This window comes from Callithrix jacchus, chromosome 12, assembly GCF_049354715.1.
Source record: "Callithrix jacchus isolate 240 chromosome 12, calJac240_pri, whole genome shotgun sequence".
Taxonomy (NCBI): Eukaryota; Metazoa; Chordata; class Mammalia; order Primates; family Cebidae; genus Callithrix; species Callithrix jacchus.
The window spans coordinates 31280444-31308289 of record NC_133513.1 but is presented as its reverse complement, the minus strand read 5'-3'; the positions used below and the strand labels follow the sequence as shown (position 1 = coordinate 31308289).

The window sequence follows — 27846 nt, the reverse complement described above, 5'->3', positions numbered from 1 at the left end:
AGTTCTGTTTCTACATTTTTTTAAAGTGAGGCTACTTACTTAGTGAATGTTGACAGGAACTATCTTCACATTTCCCTGATATAGGTGAAGATGTTATTTTCATCACATCATATACTCAACTCTTACTGTCTTCTATCACATCAAACAAAACTAAAGACACCTACTTTATTCTATTTTAAAGTTATGTTAGTACTTTAACTCAGTGGTCTCTAACCTTTCTGGCACCAGGGACTGGTTTCATGGAAGACATTTTTCTACAAACCAGCAAGGAGATGGTTTTGGTATGAAATATTCTATCTCAGATCATCAGGCATTAGTTGAAGTCTCCCAAGGAGCACAAACCTCACATGCAGTTAACAATATGGTTTGTGAAAATCTAATAACACCACTCATCTGAGAGGAGGCAGAGCTCAGATGGTGATGCTCACTCACCCACCACTCACATCCTGCTGTGCTGCCCAGTTTCTAACAGACCACACAGATCAGTGCCAGTGTGCAGCCTGGGGAATGGGGACCCCTGGTTTAAATGAACTTTGTTTTCTTTTGTTTTGTTTTACTTACAGGGGAATTGGTGAAGTAATTTGTCTTAAAAATTCAGAATATCCCTCTTATTCTAATACAGAAAAATGCTCTAAACACATATCATATGTTTACATCCATTACCACTTTATTCAAACACAAAGAGCATATTTTTAAACATTCTCTTCATGTGTTTTACATTTGGCATTAAACTTCCATGAAAAATGTGAATAATGATGTTCACCTACTGTAGAAGGATCTCACATTGTTCTGATGCAGAAAAAAAAAACAACACATATTTTCACATGAACACCATGGATTAAGGAAAAGCAGCAATGGATTTGAGCTGAATTATATAAATAATATTTGTTGTCCAAAAACCTTGAATACTGTAAATACAAATGAAGCATCCACGAAATGTACCTGTCAAAATATCAATGTTCTTGCTACTTTAAAACATATAAGCAAATAAATTATCTAATTATTTTGCCTTTATTCTGTATAAAAAAATACTCTTATTTAGCGTAAAGGCTGAAAGTGTCTGTGCTTCAGTCCTTTCTTGAGTTAATTCTGACATATTTAGAGTTCATTTTTTATTAAATACTTCCTCACATTTATCACATCTGCAAACTGTTTCTATGAATCCCTAGGTGACTCATTATTTGATATTTTGAGTAAAACTTTTCACATTTTTATATCTATACTGTTTCTCTGGTATGGATTACCTTGAGTAAGGGTTAAGCACAGTTTAATTTGCCACATTTTTAATATCTGTGTGGCCTTTTTCCAGTTTATATTCTCTGCTGTTGTCTAAGGCTTGAAAAATGGTTAAAGGTTATGCACGTTCTTAACCCTTGTAGGGTTTCACTCCCATATATATTATCTGATGCACAATAAGACATAGGTAACAAGTAAAAAATCTGCTCCATGTTTTACATTTTTAAAGTTTTTCTCTAGTATGACTTCTCTGATGTGCAGTGAGGTATGACCTAGAGTTAAAGGCTTTGCCACATTCTTCACATTTATAAGGTCTCTCTCCAGTATGACTTCTCTGATGTGTAGTGAGGTATGACCTATAATTAAAGGCTTTGCCACATTCTTCACATTTGTAGGGTCTCTCTCCAGTATGACTTCTCCGATGGGTAGTGAGGTATGACCTAGAGTTAAAGGCTTTGCCACATACCTCACATTTGTAGGGTCTCTCTCCAGTATGACTTCTCCGATGTGTAGTGAGGTATGACCTATAGTTAAAGGCTTTGCCACATTCTTCACATTTGTAGGGTCTCTGGCCAGTATGAATTCTCTGATGCTGAACAACATCTGAACTATAACTAAAGGCTTTGCCACATTCTTTACAGGTATAGGGTTTCTCTCCAGTATGAGTTCTCCGATGCACAGTAAGACCTGAGGAGTCACTAAAAGATTTGCTACATGCTTTACATTTGTACGGCTTTTCTCCAGTATGAGTTCTATGATGCCGAATAAGGTGTGAACTATAAGGAAAGGCTTTGCCACATTCTTTACATTTATAGGGTTTCTCTCCAGTGTGAATTCTCTCATGCACAATAAGATTTGAGAAACAAGTAAAAGGTTTGGCACATACTTTACATTTGTAAAGATTTTCTCCAGTATGAATTTTCCGATGTTGGGTAAGGCACGAACTACGGCTAAAGACTTTGCCACATTCTTTACACTTAAAAGGCTTCTCTCCAGTATGAACTCTCTGGTGCATAATAAGATTTGAAGAACGAGCATAAGATTTGCTACATACTTTACATTTGTAAAGTTTTTCTCCTGTATGAGTTGTCTGATGTTGAGTAAGGCATGAACTACGGTTAAAAGCTTTGCCACATTCCTTACATTTATAAGGTTTCTCTCCAGTATGAATTCGCTTATGTTTAGTAAGGTATGAACTACAGCGAAAGGCTTTGCCACATTCTTTACATTTGTAGGGTTTCTCTCCTGTATGAATTCTCTGATGCACAATAAGATTGGAGGAACGAGTAAAAGATTTGCTACATGCTTTACATTTGTAGAGGTTTTCTCCAGTATGAATTCGCTGATGTTTGGTAAGGTATAAACTACAGTTAAGGTTAAAAACTTTGCCACATTCTTTCCATTTATAAGCTTCCTCTTCGGTAGGAATGATCTGATTTTGAGTAAGGTACAAACTATGGTTAAAGCTATCACCACATTTTTCACATTTGTATGGTTTCTCTTTGTTATGGAGTACCTGCTTTCTAAGATTTGATGATTGACTTTGATGATTGTCTTTATCATATTTATTACATCTGTGTGAGTCTTCTCTGATAGGGATGGTCTGATGTTGAGTATGTTTTAATGACTGGGTACAAACTTCACATTTATCACATTTGTAAGACTCTTCTTGCTTCTCTTGCATATGCATACTCTGAAGAAAGACTTTCTCAAATTCTTGACATTTGTATTGTTTCTCTAGAAAATAATTTTCCTGATGATTTTTAGGGCTTGATCTTTGGTTCAAGATTTTATCAGAATTATTGCACTGATAATTTTTCTCTCCAATAAAAATATCTTGGTAACCATTTAGAGTAGAGACCGGCCTAAAGAACACTGAAGGTTTATCATATATGTGATGTTTTCCCCAAATATCAATTTCCTGTTGTTGATTAAGCAATGATGAATGAGTAAAGATCTTATATTGATCAAAGTTATTGCTTTTGGCACAAGAAGAAAGTATTTGTTGGTGAAACAAACTTTCAATAGAGGACTCATCAAATTGATCATATTTAAAAGTTTTCTCATCATAACACCCACTATGCCCTTTACACTCCTCCCTTTTCCACCTTTTCCTTATATGTAAATTCTCAAGATCACAGCTCTCATGTCTCCTCAGTATCACTTTTTGGAATGATGCCTCTGTGCAGTGCTCTGTCAACAGGTCCTTGTTATGATGCAAAAATATATCTGAAAGATATAAAAATTTTAAGAATTCCAATTACTAGATTCGGGTACATATATTTTATAAATCTAATATACAAAATTATGCTAAGTTAAGAACACAACAGTTGAGTGAAAAACTTGAGGTCCTATTTCCTCAACTGATATACAAACTTTACTACAATAACCTTACTACAATACAGTGGCATGTGAACTACTAAGACACCAACAGTGGAGGAAAGGGAGGGCTTGTGCCAGCACCCCCTTGCCCCTCAGCAGCGTCTGCATGATGCTGGGAGAAAACTGTACATTTCGGAGACAGACAGCACAGTGACTAGAGGACTACATAGAAGCCAGTGCTGCTCTGTCACAGCATAGACCTGGCAGGATTCATCACCTTCTGACTTAGGAGCTGCTGGTCTCTGAATAACCAACAGTGTTACTCCAGTAACACATCAGGAACATTGGATTCTGAGATGTACTGGCTTCAGGTGTGACCCAGAACATTTCCAACTGTGGTGGGTATAATGAAAGACACCTTCTGCTTCAGCAAAGAAGAGGAAAAAGCAAAGGGGACTCTGTTTTGCACTGCTTGGCCACATTGAAGTAGAGAACCAAGCAGACTCTTGGTGTCCCCAAGTCAGCATTTCCGGACCTGCCCTAGGCCGAAGAGTAAGTCCCAGACATGGAAGCAGTCATCACAAGCTGACTGAAGAACGCTTGGGTATTGAGTGAACATCAGTGACAGTCCAGTGAAAACCCCTGTGGGCTGGTGGTGGAGACCAGTGGTAATGGCAGAGAGCATGAGGCTCCTCTGCCTGCAGCAAGGGGAAAGAGGAGTGGGAAGGATGTTGCCTTGTGATTTGAATGCCAGCTTAGCTGCAGTAGAATAGAACATGAGATAAATAAGGTTTCTGACTTCAATATCTGGCTCCCACGCAGTATCTCCTGACCCACCTGGGGCCAAAGGGAACTTATTACCCTGAGGAGACACAAACCTGGCTTGTTGCCACCTGCTGATTGCAGACCTCTAAGGTCTTGAGTAAACTTAGGTGGTAGCCAAGTAGTAATTACACTGGGCCTTGGGTGAGACCCAGTGCTGTGCTCACTTTAGATCTAAATTACCACAGTCCCAGTGGTGGGGGCAAGAGGGAAGCTTGTGTCACCCCACCCCAGCTCGAGGTAGCACAGCAAAGAGAGAGAATTCCGTTTGTCTGGAAGAAACTAAGGGACGAGAACAAGAGTCTCTGCTTGATAATCCAGATAATTCATTCAGATTTTAACCAAGATGAACAACATGGTACCGCTATGAGTCTGCAAGAACTATGTTACTGAGTTTGAGGTCCAAGTACCTTCAAATTCCTAGAGAGCCTTTCCAACAAGGGTGGGCACTAAGCCCAGACTGTGAAGGCTACAATCAATGCCTAGACACAAACATGTACACATTAAAACCATCCAGGAAAATGTGGCCTCACCTAACAAACTGAATAAGAGACCAATCCTGAAGAAACAAAATAAGTTACTTTTCAGACAGATAATTCACAATAGTTGTGTTGAGGAAACAAATTAAAGATAACATGAAGAAGGAATTCAGATTCTATTAGATAAATTGAACAAACAGATTAAAAGGAATCAAGCAGCAACTGAAGTTTAAAAATGCAACTGGCATACTGAAGAATGCATCAAAGTCTCTTAATAGCAAAACTGATCAAGCAGAAGAAAAAATTATTGAGCTTGAATACAGGCAGTTTGAAAATATGTAGAGAAGACAACAACAAAAAAAGAATGAAGCATGCCTATAAGATCTAGAAAACAGCCTGAAAAGGGCAAATCTAAGGGTTATTCACCATAAAGAAAGAGCTAGGTATAGAAAGTTTATTCAAGGAATATGATCAGAGAACTTCCCAAATCCATAGAAAGATATCAATATCCAAGTATAATCAGGTTGCAGAACACAAAGCATATTGAACTCAAAGACAACTACTTCAAAACATTTAATAATCAAACTCCCAAAAATTAAGAATAAAGAATCCTAAAAGCAGCAAGAGAAAAGAAACAGCATACAATGAAACTCTAGTATTTCTGGCAGCAGACTTTCAGTGGAAACTTTACAGGCCAGAATAGAATTGCATGACATATTTAAAGTGCTGAAGATACAAAACTTTTACCCTAGAATAATGTAACCAGTGAAAATATCCCATAAGCATGAAGGAGAAAAAAAAGCAACATTCCCAGACAAACACTGAGGGATTTCATCAAAACCAGACCTGTCCTACAAGTAATACCACAGGGCATTCTCCTTCATCTGTAAGAAGAGAATGTTAATGAACAATAAATAAGAAGTCATCTGAAGGTACAGAACTCATTGGTAATAGCACAGAGTAAAATGGAATATAATATGGTAATTGTGGTGTGTAAAATACTCAAGTAGAAATACCCATTGATGAATCAATACAACTACAATAATGTTTCAAGACACAGACAGTACAATAAGACATAAAGAGAAACAAGAAAGCTTTAAAATGGGGAAACAAAGTCAAAGGTAGAGTTTTTACTAGTTTTATTGTTGCTTATTTGTTCAGTTATCAGTTAAAAATAATAGGCTATAAAATAGTATTCGTAAGCCTCATGGTAATCTCAAATTTAAAAAAGATACAACAGATAAACAATGCAATAAAAAGTAAAAAATTATACCACCAAGAAAAATCACATTCACTAAAATGAAGACAGGAAGGACAAAAAAAAGTGAAGATACAAAACCAGAAAACAACAAAATGGCAGGAGTAAACACATACTTATCAATAATAACACTGAATGGAAAGGCACTAAGCACTCCAATTAAATAACACAGAATGAGTGAGAAAAAAACAAGAAAGATACAATGGTCTGCTACCTACAAGAAACACACTTCATCTGTAAAGATACACAAAGACTGAAAATAAAGGAATGGAAAAATGTTTGATGCCAATGGGGGGAAAAACAGAAGAAGCTATACTTAGACAAAATATATTTCAAGACAAAAACTGTAAGAAGACAGAAAGGAAGTCATTTTATGATGATAAAGGAATCAACTCAGCCAGAAAATATAACAATTTTAAATATACGTGCACCCTACACTAAAGTACTTAGACATATATAGCAAATCATATTCAGCTAAAAAGAGAGGCTCCAATACAAAAACAATTGAGAATTAACACACCACTTTCAGCATTGTACAGATCTTACAGACAGAAAATCATGAAAGAAACATCAGACTTAATCTGTACTGTAAGACAAATATACCTAATAAATATTAACAACATTTTATCTAATGGCTACAGAACACAGATTGTTCCCAACACATAATTTTCAAAGATACACAACATTTTAGGTTACGAAACAAGACTTAAAACATTCAGAAAAGTGAAATAATATCAAACATCTCTGTTCACAATGGAATATAACTAGAAATCAGTAACAAGATGTCTGGAAACTATACAAACAAATAGAAATTAAATAATATGCCCCGAATGAAAAGTGAATCAATAAACAAAGAATGAAATTAAAAAACTTCTTCAAACAAATAGTGAAAAAACCACATACCAAAACCTATGAGTACAGCAAAAGAAGTACTAAGAGAGAAATATATAGATGTGTTTATATCAGAAAAGAAAGAAAAAAAATCAAATAACCTAAAGTTGCATCTTGAAATAAACAACAGCAAAACAAACCAAAAATTATAATAATAAAGATACAGCAGAAATAAATAAAATTGAAATTAAAAAATACAAAAGATCAGTGAAATGAAAAGTTGATTTTTTAAGCAAATAAATAATGTGTATAAACTTTTAGCATGACTAAGAAAAAAGGAAGACTGAAATAAAATCAGAGATGAAAAAGGAGACATTATACCTGAAACTGCAGAATTTCAAAAGGTTATTAGTGGCTATTAACAACTATATGCCAATTAATTGGAAAATCCAGCAAAAATGGGTAAGCTCTTGGATATATACAACCTACCAAGATTAATCAAGGAAAAAATCCAAAACATGAACAGACCAATAACAAGTAACAAGATCAAAGCCATAATAAAAAGTCTCCCTGGAGAGAAAAGCCCAGGACCTGATAGCTTCATCACTAAATTCTACCAAACATTTAAAGAACTAATACCAACCCTTCTCAAAAACTCTTCCAAAACATAAGGGGAGGAAGGAATACTTCCCAACTCATTCTTTGAGGCCAGTATTACCATAATGCCCAAATCAGAAAAAGATACAACAAAGGATGAAAACTATAGGCCAGTATCTATAATAAATATTTATGTAAAAATAATCAACAAAATATTAGCAAACAGAATTCAACAACACATTAAAAGATTGTTCATTATGACAAAGTGGGATTTATCCCAGGGATGCAAGAATGGTTCATCATATGCAATCAATCAGTATGATACATCATATCAACAGAATGAAGGACAAAATCATATGATCATTTCAACTGCTGCTAAAAAGGCATTTAATAAAATTCAACATCCTTTGATGATTAAAAAAAGCCCTCAAAAAGCTGGGTATAAAAGGAACATGCCTCAAAATAATAAAAACCATATATGGCAGATACACAGCTAGCATCATACTGAATGGAGAAAAAAAAAAAAAACCTGAACATCTTTTCTTAAAAATCTGGAACATAACAAAGATGCCCACTTTCACCACTGTTATTCAACATAGTACTGGAAGTGCAGTAAAGTACTAAAACAGCAGTAAGACAGGAGAAATACTAAATGGCATCCAAATTGGAAAGGAAGAAGTCAAATTACCCTTGTTTGTAGATGGTATCGTCTTATATTTAGAAAAATCTAAAGACTCCACCAAAACTGTTAGAACAGATAAACAAAGTCGCAGGATATAAAATGAACATACACACATCAGTAGCATTTCTATATGCCAACAGGGAACAATCTGAAAAAGAGATCAGAAAGTAATTCCATTTACAATAGCCACAAATAAAATTAAATACCTAGACATTAACTTACCCAATTAAGTGAAAGATCTCTACAATGAAAACTATAAAAGATGAATGAAAGAAATTGAAGAGGGTGGCTGGGTGCAGTGGCTCACACCTATAATCCCAGCACTTTGGGAGACTGTGGCAGGCAGATCATTTGAGGTCAGGAGTTCAAGACCAACCTAGCCAACATGGTGAAACCCCATCTCTACTATAAATACAAAAAATTCATCGAGCATGGTGGCACATGCCTATAGTCCCAGCTACTCAGGAGGCTGCAACAGGAGAATCATTTGAACATGGCAGGCAGAGGTTGCAGTAAGCTGAGATCACACCATGGCACTCCAGCCTTGGCAACACAGTGAGACTCCATCTCAAAAAAAAAAAAAACTAAAGAGGACATACACACACACACACACACACACACACACACACACACACACAGAGGAAAAATATTCCATGTCAATGGACTGGAAGAATCAATATTGTTAAAATATCCATACTACTCAAAACAGCCTACAGATTCAACGCAATCCCTATCAAACTACCAATGACATCCTTCAAAAAAATACAAAAAACAATCCTAAAATATATATGGAACCACAAAATACTCAGACTAACAAAGCTATCCTAAGCAAAAAGAAGAAAACTTAAGGATTCACAGTACCAGACTTCAAATTACACTACAGAGCTATAATAACCAAAATGGCATGGTACTGGCATAAAAACAGACACAGAGATCAATGGAACAGAATAGAGAATCCAAAAAACAATTCCACACACCTTGAGTGCACTAATTTTCAACAAAGATGTTAAGAACATACACTAAAGGACAGTTTTTTTCAATAACTGGTGCTTAAAAAACTGGATATCCATATATACAAAGACAAATTATTCATTAAAAAAAAAAAACCAGAAACTAGACCCCTGTCTCTCACCATATACAAAAATCAGATCAGAATGTATTAAGAACTTAAATCTAAGACTTCAAACTATGAAACTACTACAAGAAAACATCAGAGAAATTCCCTAGGATACTGGTTTGGGTAAAAATTTCTTGAGTAATATACTAAAGCACAGGCAACCAGAGCAAAAATGGACACATGGGATCATGTCAAGTTAAAAACCATCTGGACAACAAAAGAAATAATCAACAAAGTGAAGAAACAACCCACAGAATGGGAGAAAATATTGACAAACTACCCATCTGACAAAGGATTAATAATCAGAACATGTAAGGAGCTCAAACAACTCTAAAGAAATAATCTAATAATCCAATCAAAAATGGGCAAAAGATTTGAAGGGATATTTCTTTATTAAAAAAAAAAAAACCGGCTGGAGAACAGTGGCACAATCATAGCTCACTGCAGCCATAAAATTCTGAAGTTAACTGATTCTCCTGCCTCAGCTTCCTGAGTGCCTAAAATTAGAAGCATGCACCATGACACCTAGTGTATTTATTATTTTTTATAGACACAGAGTCTCACTATAATGCTCAGGCAGGTCTCAAACTCCTGGCCTCAAACAATCCTCTGACTTCAACCTCCAAAGCAGTTGGGATTACAGGCATGAGCCACATAATGGTCCAAAATATCTATATTTAAAATGCTCAATAAATTAAAGGAGAACAAGGAATGACACTAAAAGATAAAATGCACAATGAAAATAAACAGAGAGATTAAAACTATAAAAACACAAAGTGTGGAAGTAAAAACTAAATTTAAAAATTCACTAGATGAGGTACACAGCAGACTTGATACAGCAAGCAAAAAATCCCCAGCGAGCTTGAAAACAGGTCATTTGAAATTGTAGAGTCAAGATGCAAACAGGATAAAGAAATGAAGAAAAAAAAGACAGAGCCTAATAAACCTTTGGAATACTATCAAGTAGGCCAATATTCTCATGAAAATTCCAGAATGAAAGAGAAAAGGCCAGATGCAGCAGCTCACACCTGTAATCCCAGCACTTTGGGAAGCCGAGGCGAGTGGATCACCTGAGGTCAGCAGTTTGAGACCAGCCTGACCAACACAGAGAAACTCCATCTCTACTAAAAAATACAAAATTAGCCAGGCGTGGTGGTGCATGCCTGTAATCCCAGCTACTCAGGAGACTGAGGCAGGAGAATCACTTGAACCTGGGAGGCAGAGGTTGTGGTAAGCCAAGATTGTACCATTACACTCCAGCCTGGACAACAGAGCAAAACTCCATCTCAAAAAAATAGAAAAGAGCAGAAAACTTATTTGAAGTAACAATGACTAAGAATTTTCCAAATTTGTTGGAGAAAATGGCCTAAGATGTAAACTTCAGCTAACTCTAATTAGTAGCAACACAAAGAAAGTCACATGGGATATAATCAGAAATCCAAAAGTTACAAAGAGAATCTTGAAGTCAGAAAGAAAAAGATGACTAGGCATGTACGAGTCCACTCATAAAATGCTCATCAGATGTCTCAGCAAAAAAAACTCAGAAGCTAGAAGATGTTTGCATGATATATTGAAAGTGACGAAAAAATGACAACTGCTTACTGTGAACACTGCATCTGCCCAAACTATACTTAAAAATGAATTAGAAATAAAGAATTTTAAGTAAAAGCTAAATGAATTTATATCCATTAAACCTGTCATACAAGAAATACTAAAGGAGTCAGTCCTTTAAACTGAAAAACAAAATGATGGTAGGGAGGAAAACAAAATAATGTAACAATATAAAGTTTTCTGGTTAAGGTAATTACACATATAAAGTATTCTGTATTACTGTAATAATAATATATAGAATACTTTTAATTCTACTAAGCATTTGACAAGACAAACACTTAAAAATAACCATAAATCTGTGTTAATGGATCCACAGTACAAAAGGTTACAATTTGTGACATCAATAAAATACAATAAGGGGACATAAAGAGGCAGGATTTTTGTATGCTATTAAAGTTATCAGGTTAATACAAATTTATTATCAGGTTATCATATATTACAGTTAACAGTTTATAAATTTAAGATGTTTTGTGTAATGTCTATCGTAACCACAAAAATACCTATAGTAGAGACACACAAAAAATGAGAAAGGAATCAAAACATGTCACTATAAAAAAATCAATAAAACAAGAAGACAGCAAGAGGAAAACAGGAACAAAAACACTACAAGAGCTAAAACAAAAAAACAAACAAAAAACAATGTCATTCCCTTTAGGTAATTACTTTGTATATAAAAAAATTAAATCACTCACAAGACAAAATTTGGCTTAATAAATTCAATAAACAAGATCCAACTCTAAGCTTTCAATAAAAGACCCACTTTAGATACAAAAACACACATGGACTGAATGTGAAAGCATGGAAAAAAGAAATTAAATATAAAAAATACTGTCAGACAAAATACACATTTCATCAAAAACTGTCACAAAATACAAGAAAGGGCATTATATAAGAATAATAGTGTTTACTGACCAGAAAGCTGTAACAAGCATTAACATATATGCAACTAATGTTATAGCTCCCATATATACATAGCAACCTTTTATAGAATTGAAGCAAGCAGTAGAACAATAAAAGTAAGAGACTTCCATACCCCAGTTTCAGTAATGCAAAAATAAACAACACCAAAAACAGAAAGATCAATAAGGAAACAAAGGACTTGAACACTAAAGACCAATTAGACCTAATATATATACATAACCTTTCACCCAACAACAGTATAATACACAATATCTTTAACCACATATGGTATATTATTCCAGATAGACAAGTTTTTAAGCCATAAAATGTCTTAACAAATTTAAGCTGATGGAAATCACACGAAGTATTATTTTTGAAGACAACAGAACAAAGCTTGAAGTTAAAAATGAAAAGAAAACTGGCAGGTCTACAAATATGTAAAAATTAAATAACAAAGTCTCAAACATACAGTAATTTAAGAATTTGAAGACTCAATATTATTAAGATGTCAATCCAAAGTGATTTACAGATTCAATGTATTCTCTATCAAAATACCAATAGGTCTCTTTAGAGAAGCATTAATATATTATAAAATGTCTATGGAATTTCAAGAAATCACAAACAGCCAAACAATCTTAGGGGGAGAAAAAGAGACATCTACTTTCTGATTTTAAAGCATATTACAAAGCTATAATAATCAAAACTGTTGCACTCACATAAAGACAGACAAGTATTATAGATATAAAGATGAGCTCAGGGATAAATCCTCATGTATATAGTGAATTCATCTTCAATAAGGGTTCTAAGAACACAAAATAAGGAAAGAACAGTCTCCTCACCAAAGAGGGTTGGGAATACTAGAAATGTGCATGGGAGAGAATGAAGTTAGACCTCACTTTGAACAATATACAAACATAAACTTTAAATGAACTGACTTACTTTTTGTAGCTATTGTGAATGGAATTTTGAAATTTTTATTTCAGTAGTTTGTTATCAGAGTAAAAATGCTACTGATTTTTGTATGTTGGCTTTATATCCTGCAACTTTAATGACTTTGTTTATTGGTCCTAACAGTTTTGTTATTTTGGGGTGTGTGTGTGTGTGAGAGTGTGTGTGTGTGTGTGTGTGTGTGTGTGTGTAGATCTTTTTGTCTGCAAACAGGAACCATTTGACTTCCTCTTTTCCAATTTAGATGTCTTTTATTAAAATTAAGATACCTAGCAATGAACTTAACTAGAAATATGCCTACACTAAAACTACAAAGCATGGATGAAAAAAGAAATACATGTGAATAAATGAAAAGATATCTTGTGGATTGAAGATGGCCGACCACTAACAGCTCAGGATTGTAGCTCCCAGTGAAAGCTCAGAGAACGAGACGACGCCACATCTTTAGACGAATTTTCGTCACTCACCGATTAGCCGATTCCCAGTGGAGGAGCCCCACAGGTCGCCAGCGCGACTCTTGTGGCCGCCGCAGCGGGTTTTGCCAGCGTCTCGGCGCAGCAGCTCTTCACGCAGAGCCAACGGGACTGCTTCCCCTACTGACCAGAGTTTGGAGCTCCGGGAAGTCAGAGCCGCTTGTTGCGGACTCAAGAGGGAAGCCAGACCAGAGATTCCCGGGCAGAAGAGCACCATCAGTCTTATCGCTGCTATTTAGGCTGCCACAGTGGGTGGCTCGGATCCCAGCACTGGGAATCAGTAAGTCGGACGTCGACTCAGAAAACTAATTAGAAAGGCGGTTCATCTATAATGAAGGGAAAAAAACAGCCTAAGAAGGCCGAGTATACTCAAAATCAGAACCCATCAGCAACGGAACAAGCCCTGATGGAAAAGGACTCATCAGCAACCGAACAAGCCCTGATGGAAAAGGACTCATCAGTAACGGAACAAGCCCTGATGGAAAAGGACTGTGTTCCATTATCTGAAGTAGGCTTTAAAAGGTGGATGATAAGAAACTTCTGGGAGTTAAAGGAACTTGTTCTAACCCAATGTAAAGAAACTAAGAACTTGGAAAAAAGGTTCGATGAAATGTTGAAAAGAATAGACAATATAGAGAGGAATACAAATGAACTTATGGAGTTGAAAAATACAACACGAGAACTGAGTGAAATATGTACAAGCTTAAACAGCCGAATGGATCAAGCAGAAGAAAGGGTATTAGAGGTCGAAGACCAACTTAATGAAACAAAACGACAAGACAAGAATAGAGAAAAAAGGATAAAAAGGAATGAGCAAAGTCTCCAAGCAATATGGGACTATGTGAAAAGACCTAATATACGCTTGATTGGTGTACCTGAATGTGATGGAGAGAATGAAGTCAAGCTGGAAAATACTCTCCAGGACATTATCCAGGAAAATTTTCCTAATTTAGCAAAGCAGGACACTATTCAACCCCAGGCAATACAGAGAACACCACAAAGATATTCCTCAAGAAGACCAACCCCAAGGCACATAATCGTTAGATTCACCAAGATCGAAACGAAGGAGAAAATATTAAGGGCAGCCAGAGAGAAAGATCAAGTTACCCATAAAGGTAAGCCTATTAGGCTTACGGCAGATCTCTCAACGGAAACCCTACAAGCTAGAAGAGAGTGGGGGCCAATATTCAATATACTTAAAGAACAAAACTTTCAGCCCAGAATTTCATATCCTGCCAATTTAAGCTTTACATTTGAAGAAAAAATAAAATCTTTTAGGAACAAGCAAGTACTCAGAGATTTTATTACCACCAGGCCTGCTTTACAAGAACTTCTAAAAGAAGCATTATACACAGAAAGGAACAACCAGTATGATCCTTTCTAAAAATACACCAAAAAGTAAAGAGCATTAACATAAAGAAGAATTTTTATCAACAAAAGGACAAAATAGCCAGTTAATATCAAATGGCAGTAACCCTAAAGTTAAATCAATCAAATCTCCCAATCAAAAGATACAGACAAAATCCAACGGTATATCCAAAGATATACATAGACTCAAAATAAAGGGTTGGAAAAAAAAAAAACGTACCAACCAAATGGAGAGCAAAAATAAATAAATAAAAAGCAGGAGTTGCAATTTTCACATTTGACAAAATAGATCTCAAAGCTATAAGGATACAAGGGTAAAAGGATTAATGTAACAATAAGAGATCTTAACACCCAGATACATAAGGCACATAGTGAGATTTAGATTCAACGAGACAACAAATTGATAACGATATCCAGGATTTGAACTCAGAGCCAGAACAAATAAACACAATAGAGGTCTCAATTTTAAACACATAAAATATGCATTAACCACTTTAAACACTCAAAATATTGATCGGCCATTATTGAAACCCATTTTAGGAATGAAGTAATATTCCTTTTTCCCTCTTTTTCTTTTTTTCCCCTTCTTTTTCTCTTTTTCCCTAAAAAAATAAATAAATAAATAAATAAATAAATAAATAAATAAATAAAAAAGAAAAGATATCTTGTGTTCATAGATGGAAAACATATAATTAAAATGGCCATCCTAGCCCAAACAATCTACGGATTTAATGCAATTCTGATCAAAACATCAACAGCATTCTTCACAGAAATAGAAAAAATAATCCTAAATTTATATGAAACCATAAGGGACCCTGAATAGCCAAAACAATCCTGAATAAAAAGAATAAATCTGGAGACAATACACTACCTTACTTCAAAATTTACGACAAAGCTATAGTAAGCTAAATATTATTGTACTGGCACCAACATAGATATATAAACTAATATGCCTGATGAGCCAAAAATACATTCATGCATCTAAAGCAAACTGATTTTCAAAGGTGCCAAGAATACACTTTGGGGAAAAGACAGTTACCTCAATAAATGATGCAGGAAAAATTGAATATCCGTATGCAGAAGAATCAGACTATACCCCTACCACTCACCATATACCAAAAAATCAACTCAAACTGGATTAATAATTAAAAGTAATCAGCCCAAACTATGAAACTATCAGATAAAAACATAGGGCAAATGCTTTACAACAGATTTGGAAGACATTTTTCAAATGAGACTTCAAAAGCATGACCAGTTGCAGTGGCTCATCCCTGTAATCCCAATTCCTTGGGAGGCCAAGGTGGGAGAATCATTTGAGGTCAGGAGTTTAAGAGCATTCTGGGGCACATGGTGAGATCCCATCCCTACAAAAAAAATGTTTTAATTAGCTGGCTGTGGTGGTGCATGTCTATAGTCAACCTACTCAAGTGGATGAGACAGGAGGATCACTTGAGCCCAGGCAATCAAGCCTGCAGTGAGCTATCATCATGCCACTTCACTCTAGCCTGGGTGACACAGTAAGGCCCTGTCTCTTAAAAATAAAAATACTTCAAAAGCAGAGATAACAACAACAGCAAGAAATATATATATATATAATTATATCAAACTAAAAGGAGTTAATAAACAAAATGAAAATACTAACAGAGTGAAAAGCAACCTAGACAATGTGAGAAAATATTCACAAACTATATATATATGACAAGGTGTTAATAGCTAAATCATATAAGAAGCTTTACATATAACCCAGTTTAAAAACATATGGAAGACCTTACTAGACATTCTCAAAAAAAGAAATATAAATGGCCAAAGAGTACATAAAAAGATGCTCAAAATCATTAATCACATAGGAAACGGAAATCCAAGCCCAATGGGACCTCCCTCGCTCCAGTTACAATGGGTATAATAAAAAAGACAAAGCAAATAACAAAAAAAAAGCATTGAGGAGGTGAAGAAAAGGGAAAACACAAACACTGTTGATGGAATTGTATATTAGTATAGCCACTATAGAAAATGTTATGAAGATTCCTCAAAAAATTAAACATACAAGTACCATATAATCCAGCAATTCCACTACTGGAATATATCCTCCAAAGAAAGGAAATCAGAGTGTGAGAAAGATAACTGCATTCCCGTGTGTACTGCAGCACTATTTATACCAGCCAAGATATAAAACCAATTCAAGTGTACAGCAACAGATAAATAGATAATGAAAACGTGCTGTACATACATACAATGAAATACTATTCAGCCATTAAAAAAGACTAAAATCCTGTCATTTGAAACAATACGGATGAACTTGGAGAATCTCATATTAAGTGAAACAAGCCATATGTAGAAAAACAAATACTTTGTCTGCCAGTGTCTGGCCACGGGGTGCCTTCATCAGCTCCTCGGCTCAGCTGGAGCTCGCACTCACCTACCAGCCACCACAGAGCCTCCTTGCCCACTCCCACTGACAAGCAAGATGATATGAGAGGTGATGCTAGCCATCAGCGAGCTTTGTGGTGTTCAGATAATGACTTAAGTGCTTTTAGCAGAAGACCCCCTGGGAGGAAGTGGGAGCCATAGGTCTGGCTCCCCTTCACAGCCAGATACAGATTCATATTTTGAATGGTTTATGGTCTCCATGCTAGAATAAAGGGGCTGTCTTCTTGATACACTGAGAGAGATTCCAGAAACTCTGGCCCTGACCGAGGGGAAGTTACAAAAGGTTGGTCATGAAAGAGATTCCTTGCAGAGACAGCTCAACACTGCACTTCCACTGGAGTTCACAGTACTTACTAAAGAAGTCAATACATACAGGGAACATGTATTCTTCCCTCAGAAGGGAAGAAGAAATTGCTGAAATGAAAGCAGAAAGGAACAACACCAGGCTGCTATTAGAGCATCTGGAATATCCTCTCTCCAGGTATGAGTGGTCTCTCAGGATGACAGTGGTGAAGAGACAAGTGCAGTCCCCAGCAGGCATGTCCAGCAAAGCTGAAGTGCTAAAAGCACTTAAGTCATTATCTGAACACCACAAAGCTCTAGATGAAAAGGAGAAAGAGCGATTACGAATAGCACTTGAAAGATATAGTTTGTTAGAAGTAGGTGTCACACACAAAAAGCTAATGATTCTTAAAGGACAGAATAATCAGAAAAAAAAAAAAACAATAACAGATGGAGTGCTTGACGTAACCATGAACAGGAAAATACATCAAGCTTGAATGGGAAGAGATCTTTGATGGTTCCTTAAGCAATGAGGAAGAACTTGCTAAAGTAATTAAGCTCCAGGAAATCCTAATAGTCAAGGGATCAGAGCCAAATGAAAGAGCACCTGGCTGCCCTCTCCAGTCACATAACTGAACACCGCTAGGAAAGATCTCATCAAATCTGACAAATTGAACACAAAATTACAAAATGTCCATGAAGCCATGGCCCAAAAGGAAGACATGAAGAGAGAATCACTACTCTTGAAAAATGCTACCTTGTTGGTCAACCTTAGACACTGCCCTTGACCAAGTGACAGGTTTGCTAATCATGGTCCTGGCTACAGAACAAAACTTGCCACATACCACTGCAGACTTAGCTATACCCCACTTGGCTTTTTTCCTGCACTAGGACCATCTGCCAAGAACCAAGGACAATGTATACCCACCTAAGCCTTAGGTGACATACATGCAGAATTTGGTCCTGTCTGTGACACATGAATCAGGCAAAACCTACCCTCTTCACCTCTCAGCCATGGTCTGGAAAAAAAATCCTTCCCACACAGAGATCCTCAGGGAAAAATATCTATCTGTGGTTCTATTTATAGGACCATCAACAACAATCTGAATGTGGACCTGAAGTGGCACTATAACCTGGCTCCAGCTTCATGCAGCCACAGTTCAGTAGCAGTTATGCTCAGCCCTGAGACCTCCCTGAAGGCACACACATCTATGCCCATAAAGGCATGCCTGCTACCATCAGTCTCACTGTGAATCTTAAAGCAGCTCTGTAACCTAGGTGACCTGGGTGCTGTCAGAGGCATTCAGTTTTATAAGGGAAGCAGAGCATAAAAGTTCGAAAAATTTACAGCCTAACAATGTAATAGAAAAGAAACTCCCATTTCCTGAGGAGTAATTCAAGCCAGCTAAAGATATTTCCATAAGTAACAAGGAGCTGAATGTTAATCACCAAGACAATGGGGAAAATGTCTCCAGGGCATGTCAGAGGTCTTCATGGAAGTCCCTCCCATCACAGGCCCAGACATCTAAGAGGAAAAAGTGGTTTCCTGGGCCAGGCCCAGGGTCCCCATGCTGTGTGCAGCCTAGGGACTTGGTGCCCTGCATGCCAGCTGCTCCAGGGGTGGCTGAAAGGGGCCAACACAGAGCTCAGGCTGTGGCTTCAGAGAATGCAAGCCCCAAGCTCTGGCAGCTTCCATGTGGTGCTGAGACTGCAAGTGTACAGAAGTCAAGAACTGGGCTTTGGAAACCCACACCTACATTTCAGAGGACGTATGGAAATGCCTGGATGCCCAGGCAGAAGGTTGCTGCAGAAGCAGGGCCCTCGTGGAGGGCAGCAGGAGGGAAATGTGGGGTCAGAGCCCCCACACATAGTTCTTACTAGGGCACCATCTAGTGGAGCTGTGAGACGAGGGCTACAGTCCTCCAGACCCCAGAATGGTCTTGGAGGGGTCACACCATTCTGACAGTTTGCACCATGTGCCTGAGAATTTGCATCATGCACCTGACAGTTTGCACCATGCACCTGAGAAAGCTTCAGACACTCAACACCAGCCCGTGAAAGCAGTCAGGAGGTGGGGCTTTACCCTGCAAAACCACAGGGGCGGAGTTGTCCAAGGCCATGGGAGCCCACCTCTTGCATCAGCGTGACCTAGATATAAGACATGGAGTCAAAGGAGATCATTTTGGAGCTTTAAGATTTGACTGCCCCATGAGATTTCGAACTTGCATGGGGCTTATAGCCCCTTTGTTTTGGCCCATTTCTCCCATTTGAAATGGCTGTATTTACCCAGTGCCTGCACCCCTATTGTATCTAGGAAGTAACCAATTTGCTTTTGATTTTATAGGCTCACAGGTGGAAGGGACTTGCCTTATCTAGGATAAGACTTTGGACTGTGGGCTTTTGAGTTAATGCTGAAATAAGACTTTGGGGACTGTTGGGAAGAGATAATTTGTTTTGAAATGTGAGGACATGAGATTTGGGAGGGGCTAGTTGCAGAATGATATTGTTTGACTGTGTCCCCACCCAAATTTTATCTTGAAATCCCAAGTATTGTGGAAGGGACCTGGTTGAGGGTAACTGAATCATGGGGGCAGGTCTTTCCTGTGTTATTCTCATGATAGTGAATAAGTCTCACAAGATCTGATGGTTTATAAATGGGAATTTCTCTGCACAGGCTCCCTTTCTCTTTGCCTGTTGCCATCCATGTAAGACATGACTTGCTCCTTTTTGCCTTCCACTGTGATTGTGAGGCCTCCTCAGTCATGTGGAACTGTAAGTCCATTAAACCTCTTTCTTTTATAAATTGCCCAATCTCAGGTATGCCTTTATCAGCAGTGTGAGAACATACTAATACATCATCTGAGACCACCTCAGCCTGGATTTTGTTTTCCATATCATTATCAGCATTTTGGTCAAAGCCATTCAACAAGTCTCAAGGAAGCCCCAAACTTTCCCACATTTCCTGTATTCTTCTGAGCCCTCCAAACTGTTCCAACCTCTGCCTGTTACCCAGTTCCAAGGTCACTTCCATATTTTCAGGTATTTTTTCAGCAGCGCCCACACTACTGGTACCAATTTATTGTATTAGTCCATTTTCACAGTGCTGATAAAGACACACCTAAGACTGGGTGATTCACAAAAGAAAGAGGTTTAATAGACTCACAGTTCCATGTGTCTGGAGAGGACTCACAATCACAGTGGAAAGCAAAAGTAAATTAGCCAGTCTGTGGTATTTTGTTATAGAAAATAAAACAGACTAAAATAAACACAAAGTGTTAAAGAAAATTTTTAAACTAACAGTATGCTGCTTACAAGAGACTGACTTGATTAAAGGACAAACATAACTTAAGTGAAAGAACAGAAAACACAATGCCTGCAAATAACAACCAACAGTCAGGGCAGTTAAAGACAAAATAGACTCCCATGCAAAAGTCTGTTTCAAGAGTCAAAGGAGTTCACTACATGATGATAAAGAAGTTAATTTGTTAAGAGGATATAGAAATTAAAAGTATGTATGCACCCAACACTGGAGCACCTAAAGCAAACATTAACATACCTGTGTTGAGAAACTGAAATACAGTAACAGGAAACTTTAACATCCTACTTACAACAAAGCATAGAATATTTAGACAGAAAACTAAGAAGAGAGTCCACATGTATAACACTATAAACTAAATACAGTATTTTATCAAACAGTATGAGAATACACATTCTTCTCAAGAATACATGGAATATTCTCTAGGATAGATATGTTAAAACAAAAATAAAAAATAAGTTTTTCAATTTAAGAAGATTAAAATTATATCTTTTTGATCACAATGGTATAAAACTAGAAAATCAATAGCAGGAGGAAAACTCAAAAACTCACAAACATGTGTGATACAGTGTGGATGTTTTGTCTCCCACCACAAAACTCAAGTTGAAAAGTAATCCCCAATGTTGCGGGGGCACCTAATATGGGGTATTTGGATAATGGGGGCAGATACCTCAAGAATTCCTTGATGCTGTCCTTGATAGTGAGATCTTATGCGATCTGGTTGTTTAAAAGTGTGTAGAATCTCGTAACTCACTCTCTTGCTCCTGCTCTTGCCATGTAACTGCCTGTTCTCCCTTTACCAATTGCCATGATTGCAAACTTCCTGAGGCCCTCGCCAGAAGCCAAGCAGATGCTGGTGCCATGCTTCTGTACAACCTGAAGAACTGTGAGCCAATTGAATCTCTTTTCTCTATAAATTACCCAGTCTTAGGTATTTCTTTAGAACCATGTAAGAATGGACTAATACAGTGATGACATTCAACAACATGTTCTGAACAACCATGATATCAAAAGGGAAATCAAAAACTATCTTAATACAAATGAAACTGGAGACACAAGAAACCAAAACTTCTGAGATGTAACAAAAGCAGTTCTAAGATAGAAGTATAAAATGATAAGGTTCTCAATAAGGAAAACAAAGATCTCAAATAAACACTCTAATCCTTAAGGAACTTTATCAAGAACAAAATAATCCCAATGTTGGCATAATTATGGAAATCATATGGATTAGAGCAATAAGAGAGAAAACAGAGACTAGAAAAATAATTTTTAAAAAATCAAAATACTAAGAGTTGAGTCTTCTAAAGAAAACAAAATGAAAAAACTTTTCCGAGATTATCTAAGGGAATAAAAGAGAGGGGACTCAAAAAGTTGTTAATGAAAAAGTAGTCATTCCAGCTGATATCACAGGAAAAGAAAAACTAAGAAACTATTATGAACAATTACATGACAAAAAAAGATAACTTCAAAGAAATGATTCTTAGAAAGAACAACATATTACAAAGAAATAGAAATACCAAAAAGACTAACAATGAGGAAGAAGACAGAATCAAAAATCTCCCAATTTAAAAAAAGCCCATGACCAAATGACTTCCTGTGTAAACTGTATCAAGCATTTAAAGAATTAATATCAACACTTCTCAAACTCTTTCAAAAAACTGAAAGAAAAAAACACTTTCAAACTCATTTTATGAGGCCAACACCTCATAATGAAGCCAGATAAAGGCACTACAAAAAAAGAACAAGCCAATTCTCAGCAAAATACTAGACAACAAATTCAAAAACACATTAACAGGATCATACATCATTATCTAGTAGGATTTATCCCTGAGATGCAAGGCTGTCTTAATACAGTAACAAAAATATGAAAATCATATAATCCTCTCAAAAAATCTATTAAAAGCCTCTGACAAAATTAAGCAAATTTTCATAATAAAAACTCCAAACAACATATATACAAAAATATCCATCTCAACACAATAAAGGCCATATACATAACAAGCATTCAGGGCATACTCCACAGTGAAATGCTGAAGGTTTCCTCTAGTATCAGAAACAAGCCAGGGGTGCCCAATCGCAACACTTCTATTCAAAAGAGTAGTGAGAAATCAAGTCAGAACAATTAGGTAAGAAAAAGAAACAAAAAACATTCAAATCAGGAATAAAGAAGTAAAATGCTCACTGTTTACAGATGAGGTGATTTTAAAACATAGAAAACCCTAAAGATTATACCAAACCAAAAAAAAAAAGAGCTAATAAATCCATTCAGTAAAGCTGAGGCCACAAAAACATACAAACATTAGCCGCATTTCCATATGCTAACAATAAACTATCTGAGAAAAAAGTTACAAAAAAATCTTATTTGTACAGTGCAACGGATACTCATAAATGGAGCACTAACTCCCTGGAACAGAGCACGTGAGGAAATAAAAGTGGGGGCGCTTTATGAGTTCTGCTACAGCAGACTTAAACGTACCTGCCTAGCAGCCCTGAATGAACAACAGAGCTCAAAGCTCAGCACTTGAGCTCCTATAAAGTACAGTCTCCTCAAGCAGCTCCCTGACCCCCGTATATCCAAAGAGTCACCTCACAAAGGACTGATCAGACTGACATTTGGTGGACATCATTCAGAAACAAAGATAGCAGAAGAAGAATCTGGTATCAACCCTCACGGTTCCGCAGCTGCTACATGAGTTCCCCAGGCAAGCAGGGCCTGGAGTGGACCTCAGCAGTCCTACAGCAGTGGGGCCAGACTGTCAGAAGGAAAACTAAGAAACAGAAATACTTCATCATCAACAATCTGGACGTCCACTCAGAGACCCAATTGGAAAGTCAGCAACCACTCAGATGACAGGTAGATAAATCCACAAAGATGGGAAGAAACCAGCGCAAAAAGGAGGAAAACACCCGAAACCAGAACACCTCGCCTCCTCAAAGGACCAAAACTCCTCACCAGTGAGGGAACAAAGCTGGACAGAGAATGAGTGTGATGAAATGACAGAATCAGGCTTCAGAAGGTGGGTAATAAGAAACTTCCATGAGCTAAAAGAACATGTTCTAAATCAATGCAAAGAAACAAAGAACCTTGGAAAAAAATATTTGAAAAAAAGATTTGAGGAAATGATAACAAAAATGGACAACTTAGAGAGGAATATGAGGAACCAAAGGAGCTGAAAAACACAACACGAGAACTTCACGAAGCATGCATAAGTTTCAACAGCTGAATTGACGAAGTAGAAGAAAGGATATCAGAAGTGGAACATCAACTCAATGGAATACCAGAACCTCTGGGACACATTTAAAGCAGTCTCTAGAGGAAAGTATATAGCAATAAGTGCCCACATGAGGAGAATGGAGACATCCAAAATTGACAACCTATCGTCAAAATTGAAAGAGCTAGAGGAGCAAGATCAAAAAAACTCAAAACCCAGCAGAAGACAAGAAATAACTAAGATCAGAGCTGAACTGAAGGAGATTGAGACACGAAAAACCCTTCAAAAAATCAATAAATCCAAGAGCTGGGTTTTCGAAAAGATCAACAAAATAGACAGACCACTAGCCAGATTGATTAAAAATAAAAGAGAGAACAACCAGATAGATGCAATAAAAAATGATAAAGGGGAAATCACCACAGATTCCACAGAAATTCAAACCATCATCAGAGAATATTACAAACAACTCTATGCGCATAAATTAGTAAACCTGGAAGAAATGGATAAATTCCTGGACTCCTGTGTCCTCCCAAGCCTAAACCAGGAGGAAGCTGAAACTATGAATAGACCAATAACAAGGTCAGAAGTCGAGGCAGCAATTAAGAGCCTACCACACAAAAAAAGCCCAGGTCGAGACGGATTCACAGCCGAATTCTACCAGACACACAAAGAGGAGCTGGTACCATTCCTTCTAAAACTATTTCAAACAATCCAAAAAGAGGGAAGCCTTCCCAAATCATTTTACGAGACCAACATCATTCGGATACCAAAACCCGGCAGAGACCCAACAAGAAAAGAAAACTTCAGGCCAATATCCATGATGAACATAGATGCAAAAATCTTCAATAAAATATTGGCAAGCTGAATGCAACAGCAAATCAAAAAACTTATTCACCATGATCAAGTAGGATTCATCCCGGGGATGCAAGGCTGGTTCAACATATGCAAGTCTATCAACGTAATTCACCACATAAACAGAACCAAAAACAAAAACCACATGATTATCTCAATTGACGCAGAGAAGTCACTTGACAAAATTCAACAGCTCTTTATGCTAAAAACCCTCAATAAACTCGGTATCGATGGAACGTATCTCAAAGTAATAAAAGCTATTTATGACAAACCAACAGCCAATATCATACTGAATGGGCAAAAACTGGAAGCATTCCCTTTGAAATCTGGCACTAGACAAGGATGCCCTCTTTCACCACTCCTATTCAATATAGTACTGGAAGTTCTAGCCAGAGCAATCAGGCAAGAAAAAGAAATAAAGGGTATTCAAATAGGAAAGGTGGAAGCCAAATTGTCTCTATTTGCAGACAACATGACAGTATACCTAGAAGACCCCATCACCTCAGCCCAAAAACTCTTGAAACTGATAAGCAACTTCAGCAAAGTCTCAGGATATAAAATCAATGTGCAAAAATCACAAGCATTCGTCTACACCAATAGCAGACTTAAAGAAAGCCAAATCAAGAACGAACTGCCATTCACAATTGCTACAAAAAGAATAAAATACCTTGGAATACAACTCACAAGGAACATAAGGGACCTCTTCAAGGAGAACTACAAACCGCTGCTCAACGAAATCAGAGAGGACACAAACAGATGGAGAAATATTCCATGTTCATGGTTAGGAAGAATTAATATCGTGAAAATGCCTATACTGCCCAAAGTAATTTACAGAATCAACGCTATCCCCATCAAGCTACCATTGACTTTCGTCACAGAACTGGAAAAACACCATGAACTTCATATGGAACCAAAAGAGAGCCCGCATAGCCAAGTCAATTCTAAGAAAAAAGAACACAGCGGGGGGGGGCATCACACTACCGGATTTCAAACTATACTACAAGGCTACAGTAATCAAAACAGCATGGTACTAGTACCAAAACAGAAATATAGACCAATGGAACAAAACAGAGGCACCGGAGGAAACACAACATACATACAACTATACAATCTTTGATAAACCTGACAAAAACAAGCAAGGGGGAAAGGATTCCCTGTTTAATAAATGGTGTTGGGAAAACTGGCTAGCCATGTGCAGAAAGCAGAAACTGGACCGCTTCCTGACACCTTACACTAAAATTAACTCCAGATGGATTAAAGACTTAAACATAAGACCTGGCACCATAAAAACCCTAGAAGGAGATCTAGGCAAAACTATCCAGGACATAGGAGTAGGCAAGGACTTCATGAACAAAACACCAAAAGCATTGGCAACAAAAGCCAAAATAGACAAATAAGACCTAATGAAACTCCACAGCTTCTGCACGGCAAAAGAAACAGTCACTAGAGTGGATCGGCAACCAACAGAATGGGAAAAAATTTTTGCAGTTTACCCATCTGACAAAGGGCTGATATCCAGAATTTACAAAGAACTCAAACGGATTTACAGGAAAAAAACAAGCCCATTCAAAAGTGGGCAAAGGATATGAACAGACACTTTACGAAAGAAGACATATATGAGGCCAACAATCATATGAAAAAATGCTTATCATCACTGGCCATCAGAGAGATGCAAATCAAAACCACATTGAGATACCATCTCACGCCAGTTAGAATGGCGATCATTAAAAAATCTGGAGACAACAGATGCTGGAGAGGATGTGGAGAAAAAGGAACACTTTTACACTGTTGGTGGGAGTGTAAATTAGTCCAACCATTGTGGAAGACGGTGTGGCGATTCCTCAAGGCCTTAGAAATAGAAATTCCATTTGACCCAGCAATCCCATTACTGGGTATATATCCAAAAGACTATAAATCGTTCTACTATAAGGACACATGTACACGAATGTTCATTGCAGCACTGTTTACAATAGCAAAGACCTGGAATCAACCCAAATGCCCATTGATGATAGACTGGATTGGAAAAATGTGGCACATATACACCATGGAATATTATGCAGCAATCAGAAATGATGAGTTTGTGTCGTTTGTAGGGACATGGATGAATCTGGAGAACGTCATCCTCAGCAAACTGACACAAGAACAGAAAATGAAACACCGCATATTCTCACTCATAGGCGGGTGATGAAAAATGAGAACACATGGACACAGAAAGGGGAGTACTAAACACTGGGGTCTATTGGGGGGAAAAGGGGAGGGCCAGTGGGAGGGGGAGGTGGGGAGGGATAGCCTGGGGAGAAATGCCAAATGTGGGTGAAGTGGAGAAGGAAAAAAAAGCACACTGCCATGTGTGATCCTACGCAACTGTCATGCATGCTCTGCTCATGTACCCCAAAACCTAAAATCCAATAAAAAATAAAAAAAAAATTTAAAAAAAGCTCAATGGAATAAAAGGAGAAGCCAAGATTAGAGAAAAAAGCGCAAAAAGGAATGAACAAAGTCTCCAAGAAATGTGGAACTATGTGAAGAGACCTAACCTACGTTTGATAGGTGTACCAGAATGCGACGAAGAGAATGAATCCAAGCTGGAAAATACTCTTCAGGATATTATCTAGGAAAATTTCCCCCACCTAGCAAGACAGGCCAACACTCAAATGCAGGAAATACAGAGAACACCACAAAGATTTTCCACAAGAGCAACCCCAAGGCACATAATCGTCAGATTCACCTGGGTTGAAATGAAGGAGAAAATACTAAGGGCAGCCAGAGAGAAGGGTCGGGTTACCCACAAAGGGAAGCCCATCAGACTCACAGCAGATCTCTCGGCAGACACCCTATAAGCCAGAAGAGAGTGGGGGCCAATATTCAACATCCTTAAAGAAAAGAACTTTCAACCCAGAATTTCATATCCAGCCAAACTGAGCTTCAGAAGTGAAGGAAAAATAAAATCCTTTGCAAACAAGTAAGTACTCAGAGATTTTGTCACCATCAGGTCTGCTTTACAAGAGCTCCTGAAAGAGGCACTACACATAGAAAGGAACAACCAGTACCAGCCATTCCAAAATCACACTAAATGCTAAAGAGCATCAACAAAATGAAGAATCTGCATCAAC

General features: G+C 37.3%; 1 protein-coding gene across 2 annotated transcripts in view; it reads right to left on the bottom strand.

Annotated features, from left to right (window-relative positions):
- Window positions 1–645: 645 nt before the first annotated feature.
- ZNF267 (zinc finger protein 267) overlaps window positions 646–27846 on the bottom strand; it is a 52709-nt gene continuing 25508 nt past the window's right edge. For both annotated transcript variants that reach the window (XM_008987586.4, XM_008987585.4), the window contains one exon: window positions 646–3465. In XM_008987586.4, the coding sequence (XP_008985834.3) occupies window positions 1460–3465 (2006 nt within the window). In that variant the 3' untranslated portion in view covers window positions 646–1459. The remainder of the gene's footprint in view (window positions 3466–27846) is intronic.